Source organism: Strongylocentrotus purpuratus, unplaced genomic scaffold (assembly GCF_000002235.5).
Source record: "Strongylocentrotus purpuratus isolate Spur 01 unplaced genomic scaffold, Spur_5.0 spur5_scaffold_19, whole genome shotgun sequence".
Lineage (NCBI taxonomy): Eukaryota > Metazoa > Echinodermata > Echinoidea > Camarodonta > Strongylocentrotidae > Strongylocentrotus > Strongylocentrotus purpuratus.
This window is the reverse complement of record NW_022145604.1, coordinates 18,969,631-18,989,291: the sequence shown is the minus strand read 5'-3', so window position 1 is coordinate 18,989,291 and position 19,661 is coordinate 18,969,631. Positions and strand designations below refer to the sequence as shown.

The window sequence follows — 19,661 nt, the reverse complement described above, 5'->3', positions numbered from 1 at the left end:
TTCAAAGATGACACAATATAGATGATCTCAGATTTTTAAGTTGGTTTTTAGAAACATAGATGCATTATTCGATATCAACGGATTTTAGAGTGCTATAAAACCATATGATACTTCTAAGAATGAAAGAATAAAACTTCCGTTAAAACTATGTTCATGATTGTGCCGGTAAAATGTTATGTACATACCGGTAAACGTATTAATGTCATATTTTGATTATACTTTGATTATTGTGCGAATGTTATATTTCGAAAATCGAAGTAACAAAAGAAAATAAAAACATTTAACACAAAAAAAGGTCTCTCGTGACTTTTCACTCTATTTTCATCCCCCTAGTATGCCAAGCGAACACGTCAGGGATCACTCGAATTGTGTTCATAAAGAAATATTGATTCGTTTAACTCCTATGAATGGCAATTCCATGGATTTGTGCTTGATTCGGGGGCACGGTTGAGTGCAGCAACATGCGAGCAGTGCGTCGGTCCCCTGACCCTCATACGGTGCACAAAACTGACACCAGCTATTGTACATGTACTTGGTCTTCACTCATACAAGGAACAGTGTTTTTGACTTTGGCCTATTTCTCTCGTTCGAACTCCCGGTTCGAACCCCATGCGTGCCCAGTACTCATCGTATAAGGTGCGGCGTGTGCGGTTTTCGTAATCTGTGATAAGTTGGACCCGGTTGCCTGTCGGACATTCCAACTAGTGTTACCACCACCACCACCACCACCATCGCAACAACAACACAACTACCATGAAAGGAACTTCTTTCCTCAGATTGAAGCTCTTAACAGTGGCAGTGATCACGATATCTGTAGGCTGGTACCTACTGCAGTTTGCATCTGACGATCAGAGACATCTATGGAAACGCATTTTGACGGGTAAATAGACTTTCTATAGATTTAAATAGATTTTCTTAATGTAATCAAATTTATGCCCAAATCTTTGTTAAGTGCCTCGTTACACACATTCATCTGTTACGAATAATTATACTTCATGCAATATTCAGAATGCGAATAGCATACATTAATTGTTGCTAGGTAGGACAAACATTATGGCTTGTCTTACCTAACAACACGATGTATCCAATATACTAAAATCACGCCATGGTCTATTGATTGAGGTACTTATTTATATTCGTAAATATTTCTCTTCCCGCTCCCTTTTGTAAAAAAGACCTCCACAGTCTTGACACCATTGGATGCATCACCTATTGTATAACAAATAATGATTACATAACAATCATGAGCCCTTATCTATTACCTTTAAAGTTTTACAGTTTTCTTACGTTTGGCACAAATAATCTTTGTCTGCTCATGTCCGCGAACTGGCTGATGTAGTTGCAAGATCGATTTGAATATAAAAAGCCATGTTTAATAATATGATCAAAATTCAATGCATACGTCTTTTTGAAGTGTCTCGTTATTGATTATTTAATTTACCTGTTGCGATTTTTGTTTGGTATTCCAAATTGGAATTTCCAATAGTCATAATCTGGTAGGGCAAGCCATTATGCTTGTCCTAACTATATAACGGGATATTCAGTTCGCATTCTGACTATTGATATACAATATCATTATTTGTAACAGGCGAATAATTTCGTAACGAAGCTTTTAACAACATTGTATGCAATAAATTTGGTTACCTTACGAAAATGACATTATTTGGGACAAATGATCTTTGTTACGATATGATAAACTTAAGCTTTTAACAACATTGTATGCAATAAATTTGGTTACCTTACGAAAATGACATTATTTGGGACAAATGATCTTTGTTACGATATGATAAACTTAAGCTTATGTGTATTTTTCTCGCTTTCTTGAATTACTTGATAGTCGTATGTCCATAATTATACAATTTTCACACAGCTGCGCCAGGAGTGTCAATTCTAACAGACATGGCGCATTATAAATATTCATTATCATTATGATTATTTGTCTGCTTGTGTGCACATATCTCATCTCCGTGAACTGACTTATATTATAGTTACAAGATTTCAATTCCAACTCTTTTCTCTTTAGAAGACTACTCCATTTAACAACCCTGGTCATTTTTTACATGCAAATGCAAATATATATCTTGTCTTTCTTCTATAGTTTTATGGCATTTCCAAGAAAAGTAAAGTATTTTACTTCTATTTTTTAATGGAAACAAATGGAAAGTAGACAAAAAAAATATTTCAGACTAAGGATTTTGAAAAATAAATAGATGAACAATATATTCAGAGATGAAAATTATACAAACACACATTTTCTGTGCTGTTTCCCCAACTATTTCCCGACTAGTTTAAGACTATTTTGATTTGACAAGGGAAGCCTACATACACGATTACTTATCGGGATTTACTGTATAAGAAATTAACAAGCCTTGTACGATACTAAAGCTACAGTCCCATATACGTCCCGGACCGTCCCGGACCAGGCGCGGATCCAGGATTTCTTAGGGGAGGGGGCCCAACTTTTTTTGTTTTTTGCTCCCGAAAATTTGAAAATCGCGCCGGCCGAAAAGTCGCTCAGTGGGGGGGGGGGGGGGGGGGGGGGGGGTACAGAACACAATTTTTTTTTTTGCTCCCGAAAATTTAAAAAAACGCGCCGGCCAAAAATTCGCTCAGTGGGGGGGGGGGGGGGGGGGGTAGTGAGCACATTTGTTTTTTTTTTATCCTCAAAAAAATTTCAATTTGCACCCCCCCCCCCTTGAGCGCCAGGGGGGGGGGGGCCCAACCCCCAAAAAAGGTAAAAATCACGTGATTTTACATGATTTTTTTCTCAAGGGGGGGGGGGGGGGCCCGGGCCCCCCGGGCCCCCCCCCTGGATCCGCCACTGTCCCGGACCATCCCGGACCCCATCCGGGGTGATCCGGGATTCGGTCCGTGTTGACACCGTGTTGGCACCGGGGTGGTCCTGGATGGTCCTGGATGGTCCTGGATGGTCCTGGATGGTCCTGGGCGGTCCGGGAGTCGACCCCGGATGTTTTTGACGGTCAAAAACTGCCGGGGTGGTCCGGGACGGTCCGGGACAATAGTTTGATCCGGGGTGATCCGTGTAGCCACCGTGCTGGGTCCGGGGTCATCCGTAGTGGCGCCGGGGCGGTCCGTGTTGATCCGTGGCAGTCCGGGAGTGAGTTATTGACCGCCCAGGACCATCCAGGACCATCCAGGACCATCCAGGACCACCCCGGTGCCAACACGGTGTCAACACGGACCGAATCCCGGATCACCCCGGATGGGGTCCGGGATGGTCCGGGACGGTCCGGGACGTATATGGGACTGTAGCTTAAAAGCATCACACTTTTTTGAACAAAACATCCCGGACCATCCCGGATCACCCCAGACCATGGTCCGGGATGGTCCGGAGTGGTCCGTGCTCGTCCGTGCTGGTCCTGCTTTATATGGGACTGGGGCTTAAATGAAACTATAAAGGAAGTCCTTGTACAAGACATTTCACTTTGATGTTTTTATAATACATTTTGCAGGGTTGTACTGTACTTTGGTCTCGCTTCCGTAGTATACGAACTAGGTACATGTATCATTGCATCACACCAAACTATTAATATCCATTAAAATGTAGCAATGATTTTCTTTCAAAATGTTATCAAAGGGAAGATGAGTACAGGCGCGTACGCAGGATTTTTTTCTAAAGGGGGGGGGGGGGGGGGGGGTTAAAATGTGAAAATCACGCCGACTCAGCCAGCCAGGGGGAGTGAAAAAGGTCTTTTTTTTATTTGGCCGATCGATATTTCGTTTCGTCGGGGGTGGGGGGGGGGGGGGAGGGTAAGGTCGTCTTTTTTGGTCACCCATTACCACAATTTTTTATTTTTTAAAAAATTATTATTATTGAGGGGGGGGGGGTTCCCTCCAAAACACACACAAACAAAGTTTGATGAGGGGGGGGGGGGTGTTCGACCCCTCCCCACCCCCCCCCCCCCCCCCCCCCCCCTTCGTACGCGCCTGGATGAGTATCTTGTAATCCTAGAAATATTCTAAATTCCAGTTTACTGATGCATATGAAAGGTTTTTATATGGCGGATGGTATCATTTTATAAAAGCAATCGTTATGCATGGGGGCTATAAATCCAAGGCATTTTCTCACTGGCTGTCCAAAGTGCATTTTTTAATTGTATTATGTGATGTGAAATGATATTCTATTGTGGTGAATATACACCTTTCAGCCTTGAGCTGCACATCATTGTCAAATAAAACAATTATTGAATTGAATTGAACGAATTGAAAGGACGACACATTAATGAATGAAATAGCTTGGGCTTACCCAATACTAGAGATGTTGATGGACATTTCCAAAGTATTTTCTCCTTTAAATTAGCTTTTCAAAATGCAATGTATGGTGAAGTAAAATTATATTGAGATATTGTTGTGAAGATGCGCAATTTAGCCTTCGGCTGCAAAACATTGTCAAGTAAAACGGAGCATTGTCATAGCATTATGAACTCGGGTTGTCTTAAAAATGTAAATCATTTTACTTGACATTTGATCTAATCAAAGTCAATTAAGTCATGTTCAGTATAGTTATCAAATTAATTCAATCATCAAGTAAACTCAAATTCTTGAAAAGGGCAGTAACGTTTGGGGAAAGATAGTTTGGAAGATTACCTAAGCAATTTATTGTATAACGATAGTCACATTTGTGTAGCGTTTTAGACTACGATTCGAAGCACTTTACATTGTAATTATTAATACCCCGGTCATTGGATTCAATTGCTAAACCACACACGATAGTGCACACGCTCCGCTCCATGAGGAGTCTTCCGGCTAGACGCCATTTTACAAGCGCACGCATGCCACTAAATCCAATCACATTAATGTTCGAATCCTACCGGGTTCACATTTAACACCTGGGCGGAGAGTGGCAAATGTAGATTAATTTCTTGCAAACGGCAGGACTCGAACCGCGAAGCGTGTTTATTTATTTATTTATATATGCATGCACGCATGTTCACAATTTCACAATTCATTGTAGTTAACATCACCTGAAAAGTTAATATAATATAACAAATCATTTTCAATTTTACAATCCATTTGACTTAACTTCACGTGAAAAAGAATATAACATTGTTTTATCAAAAAAAAGTTGCAACTAATATACAGTTTGAAGAATGAACACACAAAGGTGATGAAACATAAGCAAATAGAGCTTGAATCGTTAGAACACCTTTCAAATATATAATATATGACAAATAAAATTTTCAATTTTCAATTTGAAACATGCAAATAGAGCTTAAATCGTTACAACACCTTTCAAATATATAATATATGACAAATAAATTTTTCAATTTTCAATTTTACAATCCATTTGACTTAACTTCACGTGAAAAAGAATATAACATTGTTTTATCAAAGACAAGTTGCAACTAATATACAGTTTGAAGAATGAACACACAAAGGTGATGAAACATAAGCAAATAGGGCTTGAATCGTTACAACACCTTTCAAATATATAATATATGACAAATACAATTATGTTATCCACAGTCCGGTGGCGTATCCACTGGACCACGACATCTCTCCAGTTGTATCATGTTTATTGGTGGATGTGAACATTGTACACCTATAAAATCAACCATGACGTACCAGATTCTTACGATAGGGACTTTTAGATTTGCACGACGAGAACTGCGACGTGTGACATCCTTTTAAGGCAATGTGACGTCCATTTAAGGCACTGGCAGTGACGTCACATTGCCTTAAAAAGGATGTCACACGAGCAGTCCACGTTCTTGTCGTGCAAATCTAAAAGTCCCTATTGTAAAACATTGTCAGACATGCATTCTCTAGTAAATTGTTCAAAACTCTTCTTCTTTTTTCTTTAACGTGTTTCCCCATGAATTTCCAGGAAATTATTGTTTTATTACCCCCCCCCCCTCAACAAAACAAAAAACATCAGGATTTTCCAATTATATTACTCTGTTTACACTAAAAATGCAGAGGAATTAGTGCAAAGTGTGTATTTATGTTTCCAAGTAGCGTGGAATACTGATTTGGGATCAACAATCAGAGTATAATTTTCCTTTGATGTCGGTCTGATCCAAGCAGTAGCAAGGGCTTTGATGAACGTCGTACGATTATAAGTGGAGCCAGGTGCAAGGAAGTACTTGATGCAACGTAAAGTATGGGACATAAACATTGCAGGATGCGCGGTGGCCGCTTATAATGGGAGAACGGTGGTCTCGTAACTGACAGGTCCCGGGTTCGAAAATAGGTCGATGCGCTATACTTTTGGTAAGGCATGAACCCTCAATACGTAGTCCATCAGAGAGGACTTAAAGCCGTCAGTCCCCTGGTTGCTTTCTACAAGCATGTGCATGCTTTCTTAGCAGATAGATTAAAACCAACCAACTCTAAAATCTCCAGATGTTTGTAGATATTGTGTGACGAATATGGGACAAGTATAGGGGAAAATATACCCTTCAGTTGGCTATACAAAACAAAATCTAACTATTCCAGCCTGCGCGCCCCCTATCATGCCTTTATTTACATCGGCCCGCTTAGAGCCATAGCTTTAAATTTCCACTTCTCTGAAGGAGAGCCGGAATTGGCTCGTTTAATACAAAGAAGTGTCCCTAAGGCTGGAATGTTGTCACACCAGATGAAAGTCATCAGAACAACAATACTTGCAATGCTAGGTCATCGATAATATTTAGGAAAGGGAACTAAGAAAGGTCAAATACGAACTCATACTCCAGTTGCACCAACGAGACTGCCATCAGACCGACAATAGACTCAACAAAATATCTCATTACACCGAATGCCAAGAATCAGGTTGGGCGGGATGGCCTAATCTTTTTCACACCACCAAAACCGACCGCCACACCAGATTAAAGTCAACAGAACAACAATACTTGCAATGCTAGGGCATCGATAATATTTAGGAAAGGAAATGAGAAAGGTCAAATACGAACTCCTACTCCACAGTGGCATAATGAGCAAAAACGTTTGGGGGTCAGAACAAAATCCTTATCACCACCAAGTAGCATAATGCAGGGGCGGCAGGGCGTCTTCCAAAATAGGAATGGGGGGCATCAACAAAAAAGAGCACTTTCTGGAGAAAAAGGGGCACCTACGAAGGGAACATCAACAAAACCTACACCATTTTTAGACATTGGTACGATGTATAATATATTCTACATCGTCATGATTATAGGGATGATATCAATATTTGTTTCTTTCTTTACGTGTTACAAGATACTGCTTAATTAAGCAACATACTTTGCAGTTGGGTGTGACGGTCTTAATATTAATTAATAATAAAAGGGGCACTTTTCAGAGGTGAAAAGTGGCATTTATGAGAAAGTGAAGGGGTTCTTATTAAAAAGGAAAAATGCACTTATTAATAAGGAAAAAGGGTACGAGTCAAAGGATGAAAAGTCATAAATATCAAAAGTGAAAAGGGGAAATTTCCCGCACCTGAAAAGACGTACTCACCAGGGATGAGGAGGACAGTTATTAGAAAAGAAAAGGGGCCTTTTACCTATGGAAAAATGTGCTTTTTGGGGGGGGGTACCTGAAAAATGAGGAGCACAGTGCCCCCCCCCCCCCACCGGAAGTGCCGCCACTGGCATAATGGGCAAAAATGAGAGAAAAACCTGGAAAATCATGTCATTTCAGCAACATTTGTAAATCACTGGTATCGAATTAGAAATAAACCATGTTTGAATTTTATTTTGGTGGTCAACTGCCCCCAAGCCCCCCCCCCCATCAGTACGCCAGTGATACTCCAGTCACACCAACGAGGCTGCCATCAGACCAGCAATATACTCAACAAAATATCTCATTACACCGAAAGGCCAAGAATCAGTTTGGTTGTCCGGTTGGGCGAGGTGGCTTAATCTTTTCCACACCACCAACAACCGACCGTTACACCAGATGAAAGTCAACAGAGCAACAATACTTGCAAAGCTAGGGCATCGATAATATTTAGGAAAGGAACTGAGAAAGGTCACATACGAACTAATACTCCAGTCACACTAACGAGACTGCCATCAGACCAACAATAGACTCAACAAAATATCTCATTACACCGAATAGCCAAGAATCAGTTTGGTTGTCCCATTGGGCGATGGGGCTTAATCTTATTCACACCACCAAAAGTGACTGAATTTGACATACTAGAAGCCTTGTAATTTTTTGTTTGGGTGTCGATCTGTTGGTGTGACTGAGGTACAGGATCTTAGGCGAAACACTCTTAAATTCAGGCCACTTTGACGGTATTGACTGGGTTCTTAAAAATCCTGAAAATGAGAATAATCACCTTGCAACTTTCACAAAGCCCGTTTCCGAGTGTTTAAATTATTACACCGGAGGCTTGTTTCCTTGGGAAATTGAGTAATCGTTCACTATAGAGGATCCATTAGAGGAGAGAGGGAAAGAGAGAGAGAGAGAGAGAGATAAAAGAGAGAGAGAGAGAGAGAGAGAGAGATGAGAGAGAGAGAGAGAGAGAGAGAGAGAAAGTGTGAGAGAGTGATGAGAGAGAGAGAGAGAGAGTGAGAGATGGTTTTTTGCCTAAAACAAAAACTAAATCAAAAAACGAATAAGCACTGTCAAGGAAAAAAGAAAATGCATCATAATTGAATGGGGAAAAAAAAAAAAAAAAAATAGAGAGAGATTACTGAGATTCTTGTTTTACTGCTCTTGAAAAGCCTTTTACTTCAAAAAGCCTTCCTAAACTGTAACCGGTAAGCGGACACTTTTTTTTTTTTTTGGTCTCAAAAAAATCGCAACGACTCAACCGACCGCTGAATAAGCGGGGGGGGGGGGGGGGGGGGGGGGGGGGGGGGGGGGTAAGAGGACACTTTTTTTTTTTTTGTCTCAAAATTTGAAAAATTGACATTTTGCTCCGTTGGGGGGGGGGCGGGGTAAGGTCACCTTTCTTAGGTCAGGGGGTGATTTTTTTTTTTTTTTTAATAATTAAAAAAAACAAAAAACAAAAAAACAAAGGGGGGGGGGTTTAGGGATTTTTTAGGGGGGTTTACACACATAAAAATACCAAAGGGGGGGGGGGGGGGGGTTAACCCCCCAAAACACCCCCCCCCCCCCCCCCTGCGTACGCGCCTGTATATATATATATATATATATATATATATATATATATATATTATTACCCCGGTCATCGGATTCAGGCTTACCCGCACACATTTTTACAAGCGCACACTTGCTAATCTAAGCACATTAGCTTTCGCATCCTACCGGTACCCATTTAACACCTGGATGGGGAGTGGCAAATGGCCGCGGTGGGACTTGAACCTTGTGATCCACAGTCCAGTGACATATCCACTCGTCCACGAAACCTCTATTCCGCTACTCTATAATCTTTATTTATGAATTTCAACTTCACTATAAGAGCATTTTAAGATGAATTACCACTGTCATGACCGATTTATTTGCTTCTATCACTTTTGAACAAAACGTATTGGCATACAGTATTAAGTTCAACAGTACTTTCAATATGCGTGATTATAATAACCTTGTCATTCTAGCCTTTACTGAATCCAGAATATTCCACTTTCAAAGTGCTTTATGTTGAAACTCCATACTATACATTAATCTTAACATTATTTCACATTGACGTTCTTGCTTGTTGATTTGAAAACGTAACATATAAGTTTCTACGAAAGACCAGAAAAAGCCCCATTTGAAAATGTGTCAGGAGTGTCTTTAATGAAAGATATTATTTCCGATTATAAACACGATCACAAAGACTTTAAAAAAATTAAAGGTAATACAAAGTTTTGGTATGGGGTCATGAATTTGGTTCAAATGAACATATTGGAAGCATATGCGATCCTACAATATTTAGTGATACTTGTCGCGGTTAAAATCGATTCTAAAGTTATGAAATTGTAAATAATAAACTCTTTAAGTTGTATAGCTCCCTCTCAAGGTCAAGATATTAATCAAGCTATAAAAAAAATGTTTCTTGACTAAAATCGACCGATTAGCTATTCCCGTTTGGTAATTATATATCACAACTACATATTCTGAGATTTTCAGGGTCGCAGCTATCATTGTACGGCCATAAGCGCTATTTGAAATTTATCAACATTTACCGGGAGCACCGGTAAATTTTTATATTCAATTTTTCTCGAAAGCAGAAGTGTTTTAGGGGCTAAATTTTCTAGTGCTTATAATACATGCACAGGGGCATCCAAATATATCAAGATTGTAAAGAACCACTCTCCACCCAATTTTCAAAATTTCCCAAAACTTTGTAATACCTTTAACCTAAGACAATTCCTAAAGCCTTGTCCTTCAAAATTTAAATGTGCAAACATTGTATGGACGTAATACTTACTCCGAAAGTGAGTGCCACGGGAAATACTACACTGCGCTAGAGTTTGTTTTTCGAAAGTCTTTGCGATCGTATTTATCCAATATCTTTTCTTTCCTCTTTCGTAGGTTTGTTTGGAGTACTGAGCATGTCGGTGGCCGTTCTATCACTCTGGATGACTACCATGCGGATATCCTACGGGCACGGACTCATCTCATCCTATCTCCACATCATCATCATCTCACTAGTTCTCTACACCCGCTATTCGATGGTGAGGAAGTGCAGAGAATCCTGGAAAAAACCCAGGAAATTCCAAGAGGAGTATCTAAAACTTATCCTCAAGGCAAATGCTGCAACCGAATACATCAAGGATTTTAGACTTGGTTCTGTAACGTCTTTGTCGGATCTTAAAAAGATGCACCCATTGACGGACTATGAAAGGTATAGGCCATATGTAGATCGGTTGGCGAAATGTGAACAGGGTGTTTTGCTTGGAGATTCTGTTGAGCGATTTGCGCTGACGTCAGGAACTACCGGGAAATCCAAGATGATTCCGTACGGTGGAGCCTATCAAAAGCATCTTAACAGGTGGCTATTTGGCATATTCTTTGATGTACGTGTGAACGCTTTTGGTGCAGATGGACGTCTCCAACGAGAGATTAACTTGTATACGGCACCAAAGCTGAGGTATTCCGAAGGTGGTATCCTGATGGCTCCTGCCTCAGTAATAACCAAATCTTTTAGACAGTTTCTAGTCATGTATGCAACACCTGCCGATGGTTTCAGCATTAGCGATCCTGTCGATTCCGTATACGTCCACCTCCTGTTTGGGCTTCGCGACCCGTACCTTCGGTGCGTGAACACTAGCTTCACCTCCAACTTGATGTCGGCCATGCGAATGGTCGAGCAGCGCTGGCCCGACTTCGTTCGCGACATCGAGTTGGGAACGGTGACGACGACCAATGTTCCACCGGAGGTTCATCAAACCCTCGTCAGGGAGATGGGTGGTGGTGATCCAAAGAGAGCGGCAGAGCTGAAGAGAGAATTCGAGAATGGTTTCGAAGGCATCATCAAGAGAGTCTGGCCACATATGACACACGTTCACTCTCCGGATTCATTAGGACTCAAAGATACCCTACTGAAATCATATGTGAAAGGTTCGGATTTTTTTTATGGGGGGGGGGGGGGGGGGGTAAATAATACGAACAGCCACGGATCTACACATATAGTACACATATGATGTTGGGCCCGGATTAATCTAGTTACATTAATCAAAATAGGGTTAAAGAATTGATTTTGTTACTGTACAATAATCGTTGAAATTAGAGGAAAAAATGAAAACGTTTAGGCATATTGCCCTCGATGGGTTAGCAGTTTAGAGGTCAGACCTTTCTTTCGGCCATTACATAGTATATGCATATGGAGTTTATGGATAAGATTATAAGTAATGAGACCTTTGCCTTATTGACAAGAATGTAGTTTGCTCTCGTAGAACTTATAAAAGGAGGGTGAGAGGAATGCCTATCATCTTTTCTTTTTCTCGTCCCCATCCTTTCTCAGTTTTTCACCCTTTCCCCGTCATTGGATAGAGGGTGGCTGGGGGGGGGGGGGGGGGGGACTTAGGGGACCCGCCCCTCGTAGTTATACCACTGACTGTAAACTGTAACTTCCAATTTCTCATCAGGTTTGCCACTTTTTGGTGCGGTACTTGGTGCATCTGAGGGTATCTTTGGTATCAATCTCTGGCCCACGTCACCGGAAAAAGATGAGTTCGTCCTGATGCCAGGGTTATGTGCCTTTGAATTTATTCCCGAAGACAAGATGTAAGTTCTAACTAAATATGACGCGTTGTGTGCAGCACCTATTGTAAAATGACGTTGCCCGCATATTTTCTAAAACATTAACGCCCATTGCATATGAGGCGGCTCTTTTCCTGATGTAGGACAGTCTTAAGCAGGGCTCCCACTTAGCCGAGTTAGAACCTCGTGTTCTGGTGAGCTGGCGCGATCTTATGGCAAGCCGTTTTCTTATTAATTGATATCAAGAAATCAATTCTTGATATCTAGAAATAATTTTACGTTGTAAAGCAATGGTAATTCTTGATATCGAGAATTCGATTTCGTGATATCAGGAATTCGGTTTCGTGATATCAAGAATTGAATTATTGATATCAAGAAACATGTTTTAATGATAAAACTGCTTGCCATAAGATCGCGCCAGCTCGCCACGACTCGATGCTCGAACTCGGCTAAGTGGGAGCCCTGCTTAAGTGACTGGTGTAGTCTTTGATTAGCCATGTACCATACTAAAGGTGAATGCGAAATGAAAGGTATGCAAGCCTTGTTTTAAATCACTGTCGTATATGCTGAAATTGCTAAAAACAGGTTTGATAAGAGCGCAGGTTATTACGTAATCAAAATGACGTCTCGTAAGCAACGATTATAACATAATCAAAAACATGTTGATTGTTTTCCGCTCCTGACATACCAACGCAATGTGACCTTTGCTTCTTTTCACTTTATTCATATGTCATTAAAGATTTTGAAATATGTTACGTAATAATGGTGACTCATGATAAGTAAATTATGCTTAGCCAAACCTAATTTAGCGTTTCTAAATGATATTTCAGTTCCACCAACGAAATGTGCACCAGAACGAGAACACACCGAACAAATATTATATTACCCCGAATGAATAAGAGTTGGTCGGTTTGGAATCGTTTTGGCAGTGTGACTGAAGTATCTTTAGAAAACTCATTTACACTCTTATGTCAATATTCTCTTCCAGAAGTGAAGATCAACCGGAGACACTCTTCATCGACGAGCTCCAAGTTGGAGGGGTCTACGAGATCGTCATCACTCAGTTGTTTGGCTTCTATAGATTTAGATACGGTGACGTTATTAGAGTCAGGCGGTACCACTTCAACACGCCTGTGGTGGAATTCATGTACAGGTACTGCATACTGTCGCCTTAAATATTTCATTTTGGATGAGTACAACTACCTCTGTAGTTGGAATTCTATATACCATCCCTTGTTTTGCGCTTGGCAAACGAGTCACTTTTGTGACCAGTTATTTGAATGTTCTTTTTCAATGGCCATGCTCGCTTGAATTTAAACATTATTCCATCATTTAATCCTGCCAATAATAATAATAAAACTAATACTACAGCATTCATTATGCGCCATCAATCTACTAAACTATTCTGAGGCACAGAGGGAGATTATTACCCTGGCTTTAGCACGGCTGCCATTACGGCGCTGTAGCATTTCAAGGTATTAATTCCTGCTAGGTACCCATTTACCCTACCTTGGTCGAGTGTGTCAAATGTAAATTAATGTTTTATCAGTGTCGCGGCGGGACTCGAACCGCGAACCCTGTGATCCATAGTTCGACGGCATATCCACTCGACCACGACACCTCCAATGACATGATTACTCCCGGTCTAAACTGCTTCAAAAGAAAATTGGAGAAAAAAAAACACCCTTTTAATTCGTCCACACGCATGAAATTCCAACTGAAGGAACAGGACCCCACGCATCTCTCTCTCTCCTCTCTCTCTCTCTCTCTCTAGCTCATTCTCTCTCTACCCCTCTCTCTCTTTTTCTCTCTCTCTTCCCCATCTCCCTTATCGCAATCTGACACACTCACTTTCCTAATGATATAGGAAATAGAAAACTTTTGGTCATTTTAAAAGGAAATTAAAGGAATATCTATCACTTGAGAGTCAGAGGAGAGAAGCGAATGACATGTTTATTGAAATAGCCTGAATACAGGACACTTTTCTTTTCTCTGCTAGGTTCATACTTTTTAAATTTGTATATATACTTATAATAATAATAAATAATAAAAACGTTACTTATAAAGCGCTTACCACCGAAGTCTGTAAGCGCTATGTTTTTGTCTGTTTTTAGAAATTCAACATATTTATCACTGTTTCTCTCTTCTTCCTCCTCCTCCTCTTTTTCTTCTTCTCCTTCTTCTCCTTCTTCTTTTCTTTTTCTTCTTCTTCCTTTTCTTCTTCTTCTTCTTTATTTTCTTTATCTTCGTATTTTTCTTGTACTTAATATCATTTCTATCATTATTATTTTAATGTTGTTATTATTATTATTTTCATCATTATTTTCTTTAATAAGTTTTGTCTTATCTGTCTATTAATAATATTAATAATAATTTTAACTTATTAATTTTGTATATGTATGCATGTCGGGGACCCCACTGGAAAAAAGCTCGAGCTTTCGTGGGTTATCCTGTTCAAGCTGACTTAATTAAAAAAAAAAAAATCAAGAGCAGGTTGACTGTCCTTCATCCTGAAGACGATAGGTACATCCCATCGAAACGTCGAGATCTTATCTTGTCGAAAGTATACGTGGTATTACCGCAAACCTCTCTCAAATATAATAATATTATCGTATGCCACAGGTCTGGTCAAATCCTCAATGTACATGCGGAGAAGCTTGACCAACACACGGTGAAGAACGCCATGGATGCGGCACTGACCCACTGGCCCCATGTGTCTCTAGAGGAATATGCTGTAGCTGAGAGTACTCTCCTCGATCAACTCGGTAAGAAGACTTTCTCTGGTCATGGTTTGTCTAGACTATTTTCCTAGTAGGGTGTGGGTGGTACGTGGTGGTGGTGCTGGTGGGGGGGGGGATCCAGGGGAGGGCACGACGTCACTGCGCCCCCCTATCGAATGGGGGAGGATGGGATGAAGAAAAGAATCATGAGCTAATTATCTTTTTAAGTCTTTTTGCTTTACCCTGCCAGGGGATCCTGAATCCGCCTGGGGGGAAGGGGGGGGGGGGGCTGATGGTCATGAAGCTCTGCTTCAGATTTGCGATTTCCCAATAGCCTTTCCTAGATGAGACTAAACTTGTGCGACTGAATTAACGAATTTGGGTTCTCCTTCTTTAATTTTATCTTAAATTTATTTTTAAATAGAGACCCTTTCCATAACGCCCTGGGGGGGGGGGGACGAGGGGAGTGGCACAGAAACATGGGCGGCCGAGCGACTTCCAAAGTGGGGGGGGGGGCACCAAGAATTTTTTTTTTTTACCAGGGATGATTTCAATATTTGTTTCACTTTATACACCATACAAGATAGTGCTTAAGCATCATCCAATGCAGCTGGGTTTGATTGTCTAAAAAATTGTTTGCGAGTGAGCGAAGCGAGTGAGGAAATTTTTAAGATGTGTGAGGTCGCAGTGCGAAAAATTATATCTTATAAAGAGGAAAACCCAATCCTAATGGTGTTATAAGCTCATTCTCATAACGGAAGACTGAAAAGACCTTTGATAAGTAACATAAGTGTATCGTCTACAAATAAGTGCGAGTGTAGCGAGCGAGCTTTGGGGGAAATTGCTCTTACTCGCCTGAAATTAGCTAGGGCGCGTTTAATGATGAGAGGAATAAGAGACACTTATCAGGAAAGAAAAAGAGCATGTGCCAAAGAACAAAGAGTAATTATCAGAGGTGAAAATGGGGCACTTCTTACACCCTCAAAAAGAGGCAATCACCAGGAATGAAAAAAGTCAGTCATGAGAATAGGAAATGGGCATTTATCGACGGAAAAGGGGCCCATCAGATTTTGATAGGGGCATTTATAAGATATTATTATATATTGTTAAAATGGAAATTATCATAGGTGAAAAGAGGCATTTATCGCACCTGAAAAGGCGCAATGACCAGATATGAAAAGAGGTACTTATGTGAATGAAAAAGGGGCACTTGTAATAAAGGAAAATGTACATTAGATAAAAGAAAATGAGCACCGATCAGATTTTAAAGGTGCATTTATCGGAGGTGAAGGGGGCACTTATTTTAAGTGAACAGGAGTAACTTCTCGTACCTGTAAAGGATCATTTACCAGAGAAGGGGCACTCATGAGAAGGAGAAGGGTTCTTTTTTAACGGGGCACTTATCATTAGGAAAAGGGGCACTTGTTAGAAAGGAAAAAGGGCACATGTGAAAATATAAGGTGCGCTTATCCGATTTAAAATAGGGGTAGTTATTAAAAAGGGAGAGGGCACTTCTTACAAGGGAAAAGAGGCATTTGTCAAAGTAAAAGAGGCACGTACCTCTCAGATTTAAAAAGGACAATTATCAGATATAAAGGGGGCAATTATCAAAAGTGAAAAAAGGCACTTCTTGTACCTAACTAGGGTCACTTACTAGAAATTAAAAAGGGCACTCATGAGAATGGAAATGGACACTTATTGCAAAGGAAAATGAGAACTTTTCGAAGAAAAAGGGGCACGTGTCCAAATAAAAGGGCCACTTTTACAAATTGATAGGGGCACTTGTCAAAGTAAAAGGGACACTATTTCTATGTAAAAAGGGGCACTTCTAAAAAAGAGTTAAAGGGGCACTTTTCCTATGTAAAAGGGGCACTTTTGGGGTGCTTGAAAATGTGGGGGCACCGTGCCCCCCTGCCCCCGGGAGGGCCGCCTCTGCACAGAAATATTTTACAAGCCCCCCCCCCCCTTCCACATATCCTGAGGTGAAAATTGATATAATATTTCAACATCTTACACAATTCTTAAAGTGGCTTATCCCGGGGCTCATCCAGGGATCTCTTGATGGAGGCACACATGTCTGATCTCTCTTGAGTTTACGTACTCATGATAGTTTGAAATGTCAAACAAAAAAAAAAGGGCTCATTTTAGGGAATGTTCGGGGGTTTGAAGAATGGGGCGTGTTTTTTTAAAAGAGCAAGACATTTCGCGAAAAAGGGATCATATTTTCGCAATGTTCGCAATCGTGTGATTGCAACTTTGATAATTTTTGAGAAAATGTGCAGTCGGTATTAAAGCTTAAAGAGGCTTACGTTTAGAGCATATTTGTGCACCTGTTTTTATACGCAAATTGATGTTATCTTTTGTGAAAAAGTGTTCTTGAAAGCACGCAACATAGGGGGTCATTATAGACGATCATTCGTTGCACCTTTGAATATGAAGTGACTATCGGCTCTTTCGACATAATATCACCTGATTTAAGTATTGACTCGAAATTGCCTCACTTTATATTCTGCTTATTTCATTTTTCCTTGTTAATAATTATGCTATTCGAACAGTGAAGACCGATGCGGACCATCGGCCGTACTATGTCGTCTTTCTGGAGCTGAGTCCACCACCCGAGAAAGATTCCATAATCAACATCTCCTTGGACAAGGTAACAGTGCAATACAAGACTCTCCATTCCCTCTGTATATTGTGTTTGGATGCCATTTTTGTTATGTGATCTATAATCTAAGAAATAAGTTAAGCATATCTGTGCTATTTTGTTTGGCATTCGGACTTTACCAAATGGTATATTACCCTCAGTATTGAATTGAATTGAAATTTATTTCCATCATCATGACAATATATACAAAGATAAAATATGGAATTCCATAACATGTAACAATATCAAAATTACATATAAAATTCACATAACAGCATTCAAAATATAAATGGAAAATGGTGCATCCGTAAAAGCCAGTAAGGCTTGACAATTGAATGCACTAGGCGCAGAAGTAATAATAACATATACTTGAAGAAAAAGAAGAAAAAAAGAAGAAAAAAAATAAAAAGGAAAAGTAAAAAGGAGTATTAGTAATATAGGTGTGGTCTTAAAATAAATTATGCGTTATAAAGAGAGAGAAGATGTTTCTTGTAAAGTCTTTTGAAAGAATTATTAAATCCAACAGATTGTAAAAATGGAGGTAAGCGATCGGTATCTGGTATTACCACATGACCCACTAAATTATGGATTGTCTCCACTAGACCGTTCGCCGAGTAAAACGTCCCATAAAACAGCCGAAGGGGTCTGGATACCGACAGCCCACGAGACCGACATTTTGGAATCGAGGACCAACAACTATTTTTGAGGATTCATGAGACCGGCATGGTATAGGTCTCTTGAGCCGACTGTATTAGGGGCTGTCGGTCTACTGGGAATGTGTTTATTGGGGTGGGTCGCATAACCGACATGCCACACCCCGGGTTCCTACCGAAGGGTCGGTTTTACGGCCGCTGTTGAGTTAAGAGACATATTATAGGAGTTCTTTTTACCAATAATCTGCTTTCGTTCTAAATTTTAACAGAGTTTTCCGTATATGCGCTTATAACGAACTATACAACCATATTTGTTCTTGGACAGATTGACGAAGAACTTTGTCACCATTCCTTCACATACAACTCGTTCCGGGAGAAAGGAAGCATAGCCCCTCCTGTTGTGCACATCGTGAAACCCGGCACATTTGATCGTCTGCATGATTTGATCCTTGATAACAGCACGACTTCTGCAAACCAGTACAAGGTGCCGAGGAAACTCCGTACAGTCGCGACCCTAAAACTCATGCTTGACAACTCTATATAACATTCTGAAGTGAATGCTAATCTCAACTAAAAATAAAATGCCATGAGACCATAATGATTTTGATGATGATGATGATAATTAAGATAACAGTGATTAGAGATGATGATGATGATGATGATGATGATGTTATAATGATGATAATGATGATGGTTAAGAGTAGAGACGATGGTGACGATGATGATGACAATGATGATGATTGAGATTATACTAGGTGATGGTGATGATGATGACGATGATAGTGATGACAAGGGTAGTGATGGTGGTAATAATGATGATGATATGAGGCATGGTCAATATTTCGACATGTTTTTATCTCAAATTTGAATATGATAGCGCCACTGAAACGGATAAGAATAAAACAAAGATCAGAAACTTGGGTGACTAAAGATATTCTTTCCCTAATTCAAGAGAGAAATATAGTATACAAAAAATGGAGGAAAAGAGCAAAAGATGAGAAGCTCTATAAAAGATACAGAGTATTAAGAAATATGGTCCAAAGAGAGGTGAAAAAGGCTAAACTCGATTACTTACAAAACAAGATAGAAGAAAATAAACAAGATTCAAAAAAACTTTGGCAGAATCTAAAAAGCTTAGGATTGAAAAATAAGAAGCGAAAAGAACAAGAATCTGTCATTAAAATTGATGGGGAATTATGTCATGATAAGATAGCCATCGCTGATGAATTCAATTCTCATTTCATAAATGTGGCTGCCAAATTAGTAGACAAACTCCCCCCTTCCAAAGACTTTTTCAGCGCAGACAATGATTGTATTCGTGACTTTTACGAAAGAAAAGGTGTACGTGAAAACAGCTTCGAGTTATTACCAATCAGTGAACAATTTGTTTTCAAAGAGTTACGTAAGTTGAATGTATCAAAAAGTACTTGGTTAGACTTGATTCCAGCTAAATTTCTAAAAGATGGTGCGAAGGTTTTATTTAAGCCTCTAAGTTACTTAATGAACCTATCTATCTTGACGAGTACTTTTCCAGCGGATATGAAAATAGCAAAAGTGACTCCACTT

At 40.0% G+C, this 19,661-nt stretch overlaps 1 protein-coding gene across 2 annotated transcripts; it reads left to right on the top strand.

Moving 5' to 3' along the window:
* On the top strand, positions 1–18,693 carry LOC100892102 (probable indole-3-acetic acid-amido synthetase GH3.9). Of its 2 annotated transcripts, none has more exons than XM_030990514.1 (7): positions 1–880; positions 10,408–11,436; positions 11,964–12,102; positions 13,070–13,231; positions 14,701–14,843; positions 17,354–17,451; positions 18,421–18,693. In XM_030990514.1, the coding sequence occupies exons 1-7, from the start codon at positions 754–756 to the stop codon at positions 18,637–18,639; spliced, it is 1,917 nt and encodes a 638-aa protein (XP_030846374.1). In that variant the 5' UTR covers positions 1–753; the 3' UTR covers positions 18,640–18,693. The 2 variants fall into 2 exon arrangements, with proteins under 2 accessions (XP_030846374.1, XP_003725566.2); XM_003725518.3 differs by having other exon boundaries at positions 3–880; positions 13,067–13,231.
* The last annotated feature ends 968 nt before the right edge of the window (positions 18,694–19,661 follow it).